Here is a 15055-nt window from a genome sequence, read left to right on the forward strand (position 1 = left end):
CTAGTAAATAGTCCTCACTTTTTAAAATGTGATTCTTGAAATTGTTTCCCCACTTTAAATGGCATACAATGATTTTGGTGTGCCTTAAGTACTATAATGTACTTCAAAAACCTAAGAAAATTGAATTAATTTAACTATGGAACCAAGTGTATATTTGAGAAATATACTGGACATAGAGAAAATATTAGCAATATGTAGCATTGTTCCAAATATGTCTAAGGTAAATACTTATTATGTCAGAACGCCTCGAAGTGCCAGTACTACAATGTAGCCTTCTATATAAAATAACCTCTTTTTTTCCATCATGTCTTTACAGGGTGCTGATAAGAGTGTGAAAGGGCCAGATGGACTAACCGCCTCTGAAGCCACTGACAACCAGGCAATCAAAGCTCTTCTTCAGTGATGGATGGACTGATATCTCTAATGTCTCTCCTGTGGCCTCACACTGCTGCCTGTCTGTCACTCTTTGTATCTTCCAGCTTCTTCAGCTAAATCCTTTGGGGGGAGGGAGGGGAAGTAATGTTTATAATTTGGACTAGTTAGCCTCTATCCAAAAAAAAATAATCGGTGTTTCGAGAGAGTAGAAACCTATGTAATCAGTGTTCCTCTAGAATTTTTTTTCTGATGCACAATCTTCTTTCTCCATTTTCTAGTAGAACTGAACTTTATGGAGGGGGAGAAAAAAGAACATGATCTTTAACACTTTGTGTTAAAGAACCATTGAGATGAAAATACGGTTTGTGTTCTTTTCCATTAGGATTTCAGGAGACAGTAGTCCAATACTATTAGTGTCTCCTGCCATGATATAGCTTTGTAGTAAACAAGGCAGTTGGGTTGCTTGTATCTCTTGAAGGGTAGCTTCATCCCTCTGCCTTTAATATGTTGCAGTACTGAAGTTTTCTGATATTAATGGAACAGTCTTCATGTTGACTAACTGAAAGTCACACTGAGTTTTGTTTTGTTTTTTCATTGATTCTTGATTTTTAACCAGCAAAGACCAGTTCAGGCAAGGCCTTGTTAAACTCCAAAAGATCTGCCAAGATAAACTTGGAGTTTTCTCTCCTGTTCGTGTCTTCTAGTCCAGACCAGATTTGTTAAATTTGTAATATGTAAAGCTTTTGGATGTATTTGAAAATGTCACTTGTAGTTAATCCTTTTTAAGATGTCAGATGGAATTCTGTTGTTCACCATGTTAACATGAAAATTATATAGAGAGAGGCACCTGGTGAAAACTTCAGGCCCATCTGGTACTCGGGGATAATTTCTCTGCTACTTAATGATTCAGACTTAGATTGCTGCTGGTATTATTTAAGTATTGTCAGCAGACATAAATATCAATATTTCTAAACTTTTTCTACTAAAGTTTCAAAAAAAGACGTTGCATATGAAAAACTTTCTAAGTTCAACAGTAGGAAAAGGAAGACTTAAAAGCAAATTTATATTGAAACTTGTAACTACACCATAGAACAGTTTGGTTTTTTTTTAATTAACATGAAGTTTGCTCAGATTCTTCATCACTTGTTAACCAAAAGGACAGTTTTTAATTTCATTCTTTCCTCAAGGCAAGGTTCTTCTGAAAGTTCCTACTTGCATCCCTACACCTTCAGGATGCTGCAAGCATATACAGTTTTCAGATGACACTTACTGTACTCGTAAGTATTATAGCACTAGGACTTCAAGTCACATTGGGGAGGAATTTAAAATTGTGACCAAGGAATTCTTAATTAATATCTTGGGAACATCAGAAATTTTGATTTTTCATTTTCTAATTGGCATTAGACATACCAACTCACCCAAAGAATGCAGAATGGCTTTTCTAACAAGAAAATCAATCCATCAAATGTATATTGACACCATAATCTGTCTATTCTTGGGATACCAGCATGTGCAGTTTTCTAGCATTCTGATAATAGAAAAATGTATAATGTGTTTTTTGTTTCATGCAGAATGTATAAACAAAGCAAGAAAATATCTGAAGTTGAACAGTTCTCAGCTAACTTTCAATATTGTGCTTTGGTGATTGATTGATGCCCCCCACATAAATTATATACTGAGTTGTTTTCAGTTATAACCATGATGATGATACTGAATGTACCTCAGTTACAAACAGCTACATTTTAAATTGTAAAATGAGAATTATATAGGTTGATACACATGCAGCATCCCTCAAAAGATAAAACAATCAAGAATACAATCTTTTTGTCCAATAAAGAACTGTACTGTGCAATTATTGATGCTTTTCAGTTATGGTTAGCAAGAAAGAATGGGGAGATTGGAAATCAGTGGTTAAAAATTGTAATCAGTCAATGAGCAGCTGACAAGCAGAAGCACATTTGGTTAATGGTTTTACAAGTCTTTAAATAAAGAGAACTTTGTAATCCTCTGTCCCTAGTCAATGCTGGACTGTTGAGTCATTGCAATAGTGTAACTTGTGAGTGTGTTTGAATTTAAGCTACCACAAGTATTGAATTCTGTTGAAATTAACCAGTCTCTGTTTTATGCTATTAAATAGATATTGAAATGCTAGTTGAGATGCTTTAATTTTTTTTCTCATGTTGAAAACTTCAGTTTTCAAGTTGTTTGTAGTGATTCAGTTTCAGTAAGTTATCTGGTGATCATACACATCTTGCTGTCATTTTTTTTTTTTTTTTTTTCTTCCTCTCTCCTTTTCCCCACTCTTTTCCCTGTAGTACTGGGCAGTTTAAATCTTTATATTGATTGTGGTGGTATAGTGGAGGCTAATTTTGCCTTCTGTTTCAACAGTAACATAAATACATTTTGTTTTTCTTAATCTATTTCACTTGAGAAAAATGCAAAACGGACATTAACAAGATAAGTATTTAATCTGGCTATTGTATGAATCCAGTCTGCCTTGCCAGAATATATAAAGGATGGTGTTTAATATTTTTTACTAAAAAATTGTTTGCTGCTTTGCACTACACATGGTTGTCACTTTTTTCCCCTTTGTCTGGAATTTTAAGAAAATTAAACATTTTAATCTTTCTATTTTGAAAATTTTGTATTTAAAAGCTGAATTTATTCATTCAACTTCTCTTTAAATTAGGAAGAAAAAATAGGCAACTACCTACATTTGTGACTAACCATTAAATGAGCTAAATTATCAAACGGTAAACGTTTATACAAGGTCACTAGAGTAATCAAACATAATCTCTTCTTCCTGTTACAGTGTTATCTTTTTCCCTTTCAAATGAGGTCAGAAGAGTTTTTTAAAATTTTGGAGTTCTTATCCCTTGCCAGTCTTCCTCATTTGAAGAAAAATGCTTGAGCTTTAAATGGAGCGCTCCTTTTTTCCCCTTTTTTAATGCCACATTCAATGCATTAATTCATCAATGAAGAGGCTGGTAAGAGTGGAGTGTCCTAGCTCAGGCAATTGCAGTGTTGCATGCAGAATTGCAAAATGAACTGTCTTAATTATATTTTGTAAATGGAGAAACAATCATATCTTTCTACGCAGTGATGGAAGAAATTAGTGCTTTGTGCATTTTGATATTTGACTTCCTCTTTTCAGCAGTGTAACTACTTTGACACAGTTGTGTTTATCATTATCATGGTTCATAGACATCAGAATGCTAAACAATATTGTATTTTTAAGTTTGTGTTGCAAGAACGAATGGAATAAACTTGAATTGTATGACAGAAATCTGCAACTTTATTTCCCTTTGCACCATTTTTGCCCACTACTTTGCATTTAAATTCTGCACTGACCAACACTGTGCACAGTAACTTTAGCTGCGTTGATACAAACTATTTGGATGAGTCTGAGAACCTGTTAGGACACTTGAGCGTGTTCATTAGTCTTCACCCCCGCTGATTTAGAACACGAACTTGGTCTTCCCCAAAAATACCTGGGACTGATGAGCATGCAGTTATCCCACACAGCCTTACAATGGTTTACAGACAGTTCATGTTAGGATTTGCTTTGTTTAAAGGAAAGCTTATGTTTGGCATTGATTTGAACTCTGATTTACTTGAAAGTCAAGTAAACCAAATAACATTGATAGCTCAAACACTTGGAGATTAAGAAGGGTTCTTCAATAAATATGGAACAAAAGGTTGAGAGAGAAACGAAATGCAAAATTGGAACTTCTAGGATTCATTAATGACCATATTCTCATCTTATTATATTTACTCAAATATCTAAGATTATCCTGAATTTAAGCCCCCCTCCTCGTGCCTCCCCTGTAACGGGATTTTCTATATGGAAAATATATCAATGTTATAATTTTCCAAGTATAGAATCATAGAAAATGAAGGTTGGAAGGGACCTCCTCTTCTTTACCCCTCCCACGCATCCACTGCTACAGCAGTGGGCTGTGTGTTTTAAGTGATTAAAATGATTTCTGAGACCAGAATGGAGGCATGGGAAACTGGAATGGCTGCCAAGGGCTGGTTCCCTCCTGGCTGCATGGAAGAGGGGCAGAGTCTTCTGCTTAGCCCAAAGCTAGAGGTTTAAGTCTGTTGTAGCCACTGCTGAATTGGAAGCAGCTTTTAGCTGTGCAGGAAAGAGAGGGCAAGTGATGCTGACAAATAGTCTGTCCTTATTCCATGTAGCCAGAATGTAGTATGACTAGTAAAAACTTTTTTCCCTCCCCAGTTCTACCTTCCCAAAATAAAATGTGCATCTTATTTGGAGGTGTTTCGTATGCAAGAAAATACAGTATTACACACCCCTGAGTGTAGATGCGTGTAGATGGAAATGCATGGTGCTGGGAGTTTGTTGCCCCAAAATCAACTTTACTGAGATTTTATTTTATAGGAGTCGCTTAAAATTTGTTTTCTGGGGGAGGAAGGTAAGTGGTGGGAGGACCCTTCTCTTGATTTCTTGCCTTGGTTGTCCTTCAAGTAACAGTTCATTCCTTTCTGATCTCCTGTTCTCCAGATCATTTGGATGAAGAGCTAACTTACATAAGGAGTACATGTATGCAGGTTGCATATACTTTTACGTATATGTTGATTTTCTGTATCTCTAGTGGAAAAAATTATAACAATTAATTTTCATAGTTAACAGTTTCTGTAGAAACAAGTGTTCTAAGACTCATTATTATAGTTCTGCCTAAAATTCAGTTGGGCTTTTTAAGATGCATGTATTTTAAATAACATGGAACAGAAAAGCATTATAATGAATTAGGATGATACTTATATAAAAAAAATTTGTAAAAGGGACAAATTATCCCCAAAGGAGAAGTTTCACTTAGTTTAGGATCTCTCTTTTACAGTTTTCCATTTTGAAAACACAAACTTGCCTGCTAATGGTATGTGCACAGTTTGTCACTTGAATAGTGATAAATAGATGGGGGACATAATCAAAATGCACTGTTACCTTCTGAAATGATTTGGAAGTTGCCACTCCTGGTGACAAGGCCAAAGATACATGGGTATGTATTCAGACATTTGGTATTTAGGTATCTTTGTGAGATGATTTGCAGCTGCTTAGCCCATGTCAGCCTGTCTGCATCTGGATAAGGAAGCTGAAATGTACCAAGAACACACCTGAAGAAGATAACATATAAAGGTAATGCCTTAAAAGAACACCCTGAAGGTTATTCAATGACAACATCAACCCAAGCTAAATTCATACTTGGTGCCGAAGCACTGAAGGTACAGTATCATGCTACATCTAAGAGATACAGCCACTCTCAGGGAGGGCAGCAGTCCAGCAATTAAGGGAGGGGAGAGAGCAAGAACTCCCATGTAGGTAGACAATCCAGGTAAGGCAATATACGTATTCTGCATGTTTATGTTCCTAACTGCACTTCTAATCGTCCTAATGGAAAGACTACAGCTTTTAAACATTAGCTTGCTGAAAAATGAGTACTCAAAACACTGAAAATTATGCCCGCAAAACTAACTTTTATCTTTTATTCAGCCAGCCAGCCATTTGGTATTAAGATAATTGTCTGGTATGTGGGGGAAAGGGTAACTTTAAGTAATACCAATTAGGCTATTTAGTGTGTCACATAACACGCATCTAATTTAGCCATAATGGTGCTAAACATCTACAGATAATTCATTTGTAGTATGCATATGTAAATCAACATAACCATTTATAAAGGAGCAAATAACTAATTTTAATAGCTAACTTTACCTTGAACTTGGATTAAAGCACGTGGTTTTTGTTGCTCATTTAGATTTAAGAAGGTAGCTTCCTGTTCCCTAGACTGCCTGTATATCCAAGTTGTGAATTTTGCATTTTGAGTTTTCATCTCCTTGAGGTGTAGATATCAGAAGTTATGAATTCAGTCTTGCATCTGAAATTATGACATCTGATAAAAGCATGGTGATACTTAATCTGGCTGGGCTTCCAGTAGGGAAATACTTACAGATGCTGCTGATTTTTGCTTTTTGTAGAAAACCTTCTCTGAATTGTAGATCAGAGGTGATTGATCACCGACGTTACATCTTGTGTTTCATTGCAGCTTTCTGGATTTTAGTATTGGACTTGTGTATCTGTCCGTGGAAGTTTGCCTCTTCTTTTGTACTACAACCTTTAAGGTTCTCCTCAGAAGTTCTGAAGTTTTTAAGCAAAACCACCTTATGCTTCTTTCTCTTACTTTTAAAATTATGTAGTGAACAAATTGTGCTGCGGGCATGGTAATAGTTAAGGTGCACTTGCCTGTCATCTGCTTAAACTAAAGCAAGCCATATTGCTAATTTACAGCTTCAAATTAAGGACCAGTACCCCAAAGTGGGAAAGCCAAGCCATTTTAACAAACTATGCAATCTAAGGTACCATTACATCTGGGTTTATGAAGATAATACTAAAACTTCCTTATCCCATCATTTTGCTGTTGGCATCTCATAGCGACTTTAATTATTATACAAATGGCAGTGGTCTTTTCACAGAAGTGTGGATTAAGTGGAGCACAAAATATTTAAATCATGCTGTTAGCAATGATGTAAGACAGGCCAGAGACTGTCCACCTGAAGACTGCAGAAAAACAATTTGTTTATATAACACCTACCTATAAAAATAGTTTTACAGTATTAGTATTGTTATCACTGAATAAATAAGTACATCAAAAGTACAGTTTTCAAACTACACGAGTAAATTAGGGGGAGGTAGGGATGGACTCATCAATGTCCAATAACTCAGAAAAGGTAAAAACATTAAGAAGACAAGGTAGAGATAAACCTCAAGTAGATTGGCATTTAAAAAGGGAATGAATCTTTAAAAAATTAAACATTTTTAATTCGGTAAATCTACTTACCAATATTTAAATTCTTTTAAGGAGTTATTTGGTGTTCCCGCAAGCTCATCTTCCCTAGAGAAGAGCATGTATTATGTTTATAAGTTGTGAAGGACAGTGTTAGCTAGTTGGCACAATGTAGGGATTAGGGGGAATTGTTTGCGGTACTTTATCTATTCTCACATTGAGAGAGGTAGTTAGCTGTGTTACTATGAAGCTAGAGAAAAGACAGACCAGGGTGGCACCTTCTAGATATTAGTGATCACACTGCTGACTATAGTTCCCCTGGGTTGATGATGACCAGGTCAGTCGGGCAGTTTAAGCAATTTGGTTTTTCAGTGTTATTTTTGAACATAGTAACATTCCACTCAAAGTTACCTCTGACAACTTTAAAGGAAGCAGTATTAGGATTTAGTTGCTTGATCAGGCTTGAGTTTTCCAAGCTTAATTGCAGCAAGAACTGCTGAAGAAAGCAACTTGAGGTCCCTGCTTTACCACAATTTATAGAATACATTTTTGGTTACTCTTAGAAAGGGGGGGGGAAGGGATAAAAAATGTTGAAAATTTAAAGATGAAAAAGAAAGATGTAGCATATAGACAAACTCTGGGATGTACAGAAAATGTACCTTCTTTTAAGGTCTGAGCTATCACAGTTTTGAAAAAGCTAATTAAAGTATAAATATGTAATCTTAAACAAAAACAGTAATAATTAGTTGCGTCTCAGATGCTAAATAGATGGAGGTGTAGTTAGCCATCCTAGTCTGAAGTTGGTCAGAAGTCAGGGTAGATATGCACCTTTTATAGACTACCAGTTACTAAGTAAGGTATGGGAGAGAGTACACGCTTTCATGAACCCAAGTTCACTTCATCGGATGCTGTGAAAGGATGGCATAAAACAGAGTATAAAGTGGAGTAAGTGATTAAATACTGTAGGTGGGAAAGCGGGGAGGAGGGGTGCTTTGAGGCATACAAGCAAAGAATCCATAGGAACGAAGGGGTCACAAAAAGTAATCCAAGTAATGCTATAAGAATCTGTAGTCCTGTTTATACTATACTTAACACAGTCCAGTTTCTGGAAGGCTGACTTAGTATTCTGTACTTTCCTTTTCAAACTTAATTCTGCCTGTACAGCAATCCTGAGGTCACTCATTATTGTTTTTAGGCGGTCTAATGAGGAAATGCTCCACTATTGTATGTCTGTTGGACTGTCATTTCAATTAACAGTAGTGCTACAGAGTCTGAGACAAGATGGAGAAAATTTAAAGCTATAATTTAGAAGCTGGGTTAAAGTACTGTATAGTCTGATTTTTTTTTCTCTCTCTCTCTCTCTCTCTCTCTTCCCCCTTCCCCAAATGATGCAAGTAATGTAGCAGCTGATTACAAGACCCATATGTACGCATGTAATATGGCCACAGCTTTCAAAAATGGCTGGGAAGGACATGGAAGATATATTACTGAAACTGTTTCTATTTTCTCAATCATTTGTATTGTCTACTGGGTTTTCAGATGTGAATCTCTTTTCTGGGAAAGGAGATTGAGAAGGATTGTGTAGCAATTCATTTATATCTTATATCGACTATTGAGGACCATCAGCAATGAAATGAAGTCACCTGGGAAACTCGCCAGGCACAAACTTCTCACAATTAGCATCAAAGGAAGGAAGGATTTTTGAAAACAGCATGACTGGAACATTGTTGGAGAGGGAGGACTAGGGCTGTGTACAGAAGTGCTCAATTTAGAGCACTCTTTATACCACTATGAAGTTACACAGCTCTTAAACATGACAGAAGTGCAGTGTTTGGGTGAGAGGGGGTCTGAGCCTCTGCACTTTCCAGGTTAGGAGGGCAGGGGCACTTCTCCATTGGTCAGAAATTTTGACCAGCATACAGAGCTTATTTAAAGTGCTATAGGTTGCTAAAGTGCTGTAAAAGACGGTGCTTCAAATTTAAAACCTCATTTAATAAGGCTTAATTGAAAATACCGAACCCATTTTTTAAGTGCTATAAAGCTGTGTGCTGTTAACTCACAGGAATAAAGCATTTCAAATGGTGAAAAAAGAAACTTTTGTACACACCCTGAAGTGTCAGGGTACTCTGGTAAGAAGTGTCTGCCCAATGCAGCATGAGAGGATGTTGTTGGAGCAGAGAAGCATGCAATACTGCAAACCTGGGCATGAAAATAAATGGTGTTTATTCCATTTTGACCTGAGAAGCCTAAAATACTGTTGAATAATAAATGCTGGCTTGATTTAAATAAGTTCGCCTGCATTGCTGCAAATTTCTGCTGGTGTATATCACGCAAAGGATATGAACTCTGACTGCAGTTGAGGTTATTTTAAACGTGCTGAGCAAACCCTAGGAGAAGTGGTGCTGAGAGTAGAGACTAAGTAGGCCTAGTAAGGCTGCAGGGTATACTTCTGTTGAGGGAGAAAAATCTGATTTAAAGCCTAATGCTTAAAGAAAGGGTCACTCTTAAAGAGACTATATAAAGAGCACGTAGGTCTAGTGTGGAACCATGATGGACTCGCATCACAAAGAGGCTTGCTCTTTGGAGGATAGTTTCTCAGTTCTCCAGTTGGGTATTCACAACTTTAAAGGCATCATCAAAAATCACTAATCAGTGTTGAAAATCAAAGCCTAGTAAATGAAATGAAGAAAGAAAAAGTTTGATGTGCAAATAAAAGAACAGATATTTAGAATGTAATTCTTATGTTTCAATTCAATGCATTTAAATGAAACTTTCTCTGCCTGAATGATACTTCAATTGCCTTGAGAGAAATCTTAGTTTATTTGCCAAAAATAATTTTGGGACAACTAAAACTATAGTTTTTTTGACTGAAAAAAATGGGAGGGCAGAGGATGGGAATTTGATAAAAGTTCATTTTGAAAATGTCAAGTTACTTTTTAGACTTTCATTTTGAAATTTAGCTTTCTCATTTAGAGAATGGTAAAAAAGGATCTCTGGAAATATTTCACTCCTCCAAAAGCTTTTTTTATTTTTTATCAGTTTAGACAGGAAGCCAACAAATGTGTTTCAAGGAGACTCAAAACAAATTTTTCTTCTCCAGTTTTTAACCTTGCCTGAACTAAAAGATTAATTATTCACTCTCCCCTCCCCCATTCATTGCTCAACTTGGCTTCAGATTTAGAGCCCCGCTAAAGTCTTTCAAATCCTTTGCATGAATTGTCTGTATTAGTTACGATCACTTACTGAGTTGCTCACTATGAAGCATAAGGCTGTAATGCAGAGTTAAAGGTATAAGTAAGTTATAGGCTGGCACAGAAATGAATCTGTTGGGAAATGTTATTTTTATAAATGTGTTTGGGCATTGGTGGGAATTTTCTGTTTCCTGTTTACTTATCTAACATAATGCAGATGTTCGTACCTGCTGCCATTTCTAATGTTTAACTATATCCAGTTCACAAGTAAAGGGCACTTGCTTAGCATTTCCAGTCTACTAAAAAAGCAAGTTTTAAAAAAAAAATCTAAGTTTCCTCAAAGTTGGTTCTTGCCACACAAACAGATTTTGCAACATTTTCATAGAATAATAGTAAATTAAGTTTGGAAGGGACTCCAGGAGGGCATCTAATCCAACCACCTGCTCAAAGCAAGACCATCCCCAACTAGATCGTTCCAGCCAAAGCTTTGTCTAAGCCAGGTCTTAAAAACCTCCAAGGATGGAGATCTCACAACCTCTCTGGGCAACCTGTTCTAGTGTTTTACTACCCTCCTAGTGAGAAATTTCTTCCTAATATCCAACCTTAACTTCTCCTACTGCAACTTGAGACCATTGCTCCTTGTTCTGTCATCTGTCACCACTAAGAACAGTCTAGCTCCATCCTTTTTGGAACCATCCTTCAGGTAGTTGAGAGCTGCTATTAAATCTCCTTTCAGTCTTCTCTAAATAAGCCCAGTTCTCTTAGTCTTTTCTCAAAAGTCATGTTCCCCAGCCCCCTAACCATTTTCATTGCCCTCCACTGGAGACTGTCCAATTTGTCTGCATCCTTTCTGTAATAGGGGGCCCAAAACTGAACACAGTACTCCAAGTGTGACCTTACCAATGCTGAAAAGAGGGGAATAATCACTTCCTTGGACCTACTGGCAACACACATACCAATGCATCCCAGTATGCCATCATCCACCCTTTTTCTCCTGGTTTGGTGTTCTATAGCAGATCACCCTTGTCAGGGGGGAAAGCAACCACAACCCAGAGTGTTTCGACAGACCTATTTCTAGTTTCATTCTGGAGCTCTGAGCAATCATATGGTTCTCTTACATAAAGCACAACTCCTTCTCCACTGCCTGTCCTTCCTGAACAGTTTGTACCCATCCATGACAGTGCTCCAGTCATGCAAGCTCCACCAAGTCTCTGTTATTCCAGTTATGTCATAGTTTCACAACTGTGCAAGTACTTCCAATTTTTCCTGCTCGTTTCCCATGCTTCTGTGTACAGGCACCTGAGGTAACTAGTTGATTGCCCTGATTTCTCAGGAAGTATGAGAGCACCTGCCCTGTTGCCCCCTTCTCCATCCCCCAGCAAACCTTGCTCTTCCTCCAGATCTCCCACTTCCCCATTTACTTCCGGCCTTTGGTCTCCATCCCCCAGCAAACCTTGTTTAAAGCCCTCCTCACTAGGTTAATGAGCCTGTCTGCAAAGAGGCTCTTCCCTCTCTTCATCAGGTGGATCCCATCTTTTCCCAGCAATCCTTGGAACATCATCCCATGGTCAAAGACACCAAAGCCCTGCTGGCAACACCACCTGCTCAGTCAGGTGTTGATCTGCAGGATGCACCTACTCCTGCTCAGGCCCTTTCACTTTACTGGAAGCATGGATGAGAACACAACCTGAGCCCCAGAACCCCTCACCCTTGCACCCAGGGCCCTGTAGTCACTTTTGCAATGCTCAGGATCTCCTCTGGAAATACCATTGATGCCCGCATGAATGAGCAGCATAACATAGTAGTCAAAGGGCCAGATGAGTCTCGATTAATCTCTCCATGACATCTCGGATCCAGGCTCCAGATGAGCAGTGGACTTCCTGAGGCAACAGGTCAGGTTAGCAGATGGCTGCTTCCATCCCCTGCAGAAGTGAGTCTCCAACTACCACCACCCTTTGCTGCTTCTTGGTGGCGGTCATCTTGATCCTTCTCACCTTAGTGAGGCCTGGCCTGTCTTCTTCCACCAATGGAACATGCTTTTTCCCTCTCTGCTGATAGGGCTGTTTATCTGCTCTGCAGATGAACCACTGCAGGTGGAAGTCAATATTTCTGCTTGCTGCCAGAGGTCACAAGCCTCCAGCTTCCACTGTCTTGGGAGTCCATGTCCTCTGTCTTCTCTAGCACTATCTCTGGGATTTCTTCCTCCACAGTCTTAGAGGTCTCCTCCAGCATCAAATCAATGAACTCCTTATGGCAGAGGATGCTTCAGAGCCTCCTCACCTCCTCCTGTAGTTCTCTTGCCTGTTCCCTGAAAGAGACCAACAGGAGGCACTGCTCACACCACAGGCACCCCCCAACCTGGCCATCACTGGGAGGACACTGCAAGCCTCAGTCCCCACAGCACCAAACCTGGACCTGAGTGGAAGCCTCTATGGTGAGTGGTCCTGCCTGGACAGAAACCTTACAGGTGCGAGCATAGGCAGTGGCATTCCAGCCATTGCCTTCGGTCTCTTAAATTTTGTAGCTTGCATGTAAAAAAAAAAAAAAAAAAAAAATCACTTTCTGAAACATTCATACACCATTAGGATAAAGCAGATCTGTACCATGAGCCAGCTGTATATACTCCCTTTCTGATGAGGACAAAGTTTAGCGACTTCACTAACAATGACCATGACTGGTTGTCAAGCACATTGGTTTACTTTAATACAAAAAACAGGAGTGATGGAAAAAATGCTTTTTGATGATGATTTTGATGTATTGCCATAGGAGGTTTGTTTTACTCATTTGGTGCCAAAATCTGCAAATAGGGAAATATGAAACATTAGGATTAGGCAGGAATGATACATGGGTCTGTCAAGGCATCTGACCTGATCTTAGGAGACCTGGGATCAGTTCTTCACTCTGTCATAGGTTTGCCCAATGCTATCAAGGAAGTTACAATACTTACTTCTCTATACCTCTATTTCCCAGCTAAAAAAACTTCCTTTTTCCCACCCTTTGGACTTGTTTGTATAGGACTCTTATAATATGCATATGATATCTGGGGCTCTAATGAGATTTGGTTTTTTTGTATTTTGCAGAAAATTAGAATTCTTTTTGGGGGAGGAGGAGGGAGACAAAACTGATCAAAAGTGCACTGCCTTCTAATACCACAGGTTCAGAATGAAACACAAAAAGCCTATACATTAATACAATTCCTGAAGATATTGGTAAGCTAATACTTATGTAGCAATATTAAACAATCTTGAGAGAGAGGGAGAGATCCAGCCTACAGCAATAAAGCTGCTTGACCTGTATATTTAATAAGGAAGTGAGACTGAGAATTAACAGTTGGCTGAAAGTTTGGTTATTATCTCATCTATTAAGAAAAATTAGCACTTACCCTAAGTAACTGCCTATTAGATAAAGGGAGTTCCTTCATTCCCAATTTGCAATGCTTGGAGGTTGCTGTCAGGGGTGCAATTCAGAGAGCAGCAAAGGGAAAATAAGGGAATGAATGTACTGTAAATTAATGTTGTAAAACATCCCTGTGTGACTGTGTTGACATTCTGTCAACTGCATTCATTCTCTGCATTACAGAAATGACCTGCACCACATTTGTTCATCTTTCTCTGCTCTTTCTCAATGTACAACTTTAAAAATGTCCTAGCCTCTCCCATTAGGGATGCTTAGCAATGTTGGTATGGGGAACTGTTTGTTTCAATCAAAGCTACTAGAAAATATCTGCTGTGAACAAATAATTCCCTTCAGTCCAGCTGTCATAGCTCAAAACTAGGAAACAAATATCACAGCATCAGAGACTAGCTGTACTTAACCTCTTCCATTTCATCTTTCTTCCACTGAAAGTTCTTTCCCCACAATGTATTTTTAATGCTTTGCACAGTCCAGTTAGTTTGGTTTTTTGTTTAAAGATCTCTTGGGGTGCTGTTACGGGCTATCTTTAAAACATTTTAAATCTGTGGAATGTTATGCTGTTAAAAAAGTTAGACCAGTTTCAGAGAAGTCACAGGTTAAAGCTTAATGCCATCTCATACCTGCCTAACTGTGACTTGCCACCGGACAGCCTGGCAAGGTAGGGACATAGACAGGAGCCAGGACTCTTCTGGGATGAGAGAGGAGGGGTGAGGGTGACATATAGCTGGGCATGCAGTGGCTTCTCTTATTCTGCAGCTGGCAGGAGCCAGCCAGAGCTACAGGTGGGGGTGGAAAGTCTCAGGGGAAAAAACAGTTTGAAGTCAATGGGCAGAGGAGAGAAATAAAGAGAAAAAACAAAATTAAACACCACCCCCCCTTCCCCCAAGTTCAAAATCTTACATGTCTTTCACTGAAATGGGATTCAGTTAGGGGAGGAGTTGGGTTAGTACTCCCATCAAGGCAGAGCTGAGCCCCAGTGGGCTTGCTGCATGCATGCCACACTGGGGCAGAGCTGAAACCCAGCTGAGAATGGTTTCCATTCTCTAACTCATTCTCTTTGCACAAGTAGGTAGTCGGTCTGCTGTTGTGTTAGCACCCCCATGCTAACAACAAGCAGCAAACATGAGCTGTACCTGAATGCTCAAAGTGGTCATTATGTGTTGGGGTTGTACTCCCTGGTGGTGGGAGGAGGTGTTGGTTTAGGTCCAGTACCAACCCCTGGCAGCAGAGTTCAGGAAGTTTAAAGGTTTGCCCACAGAACAAAGGAGTGGAAGG

The 15055-nt window shown here is 38.7% G+C and overlaps 1 protein-coding gene and 1 long non-coding RNA gene across 2 annotated transcripts in view; one reads left to right on the forward strand and one right to left on the reverse strand.

The window, feature by feature from the left end:
• Window positions 1–3661, forward strand: part of MTPN (myotrophin) — a 54559-nt gene extending 50898 nt beyond the window's left edge. Inside the window, exon 4 of the mRNA XM_090043321.1 lies at window positions 317–3661. Within this exon, the coding sequence (XP_089899447.1) occupies window positions 317–403 (87 nt within the window). The 3' untranslated portion in view covers window positions 404–3661. The remainder of the gene's footprint in view (window positions 1–316) is intronic.
• Window positions 3662–7026: 3365 nt separating this feature from the next.
• LOC149866317 (uncharacterized) overlaps window positions 7027–15055 on the reverse strand; it is a 55053-nt gene continuing 47024 nt past the window's right edge. Inside the window, exon 3 of the long non-coding RNA XR_016441849.1 lies at window positions 7027–7283. This is a non-coding gene — a long non-coding RNA (uncharacterized LOC149866317). The remainder of the gene's footprint in view (window positions 7284–15055) is intronic.

The sequence above is a fragment of the Crocodylus siamensis genome, chromosome 4, assembly GCF_052110815.1.
Source record: "Crocodylus siamensis isolate JL-2025a chromosome 4, ASM5211081v1, whole genome shotgun sequence".
NCBI lineage: Eukaryota > Metazoa > Chordata > Crocodylia > Crocodylidae > Crocodylus > Crocodylus siamensis.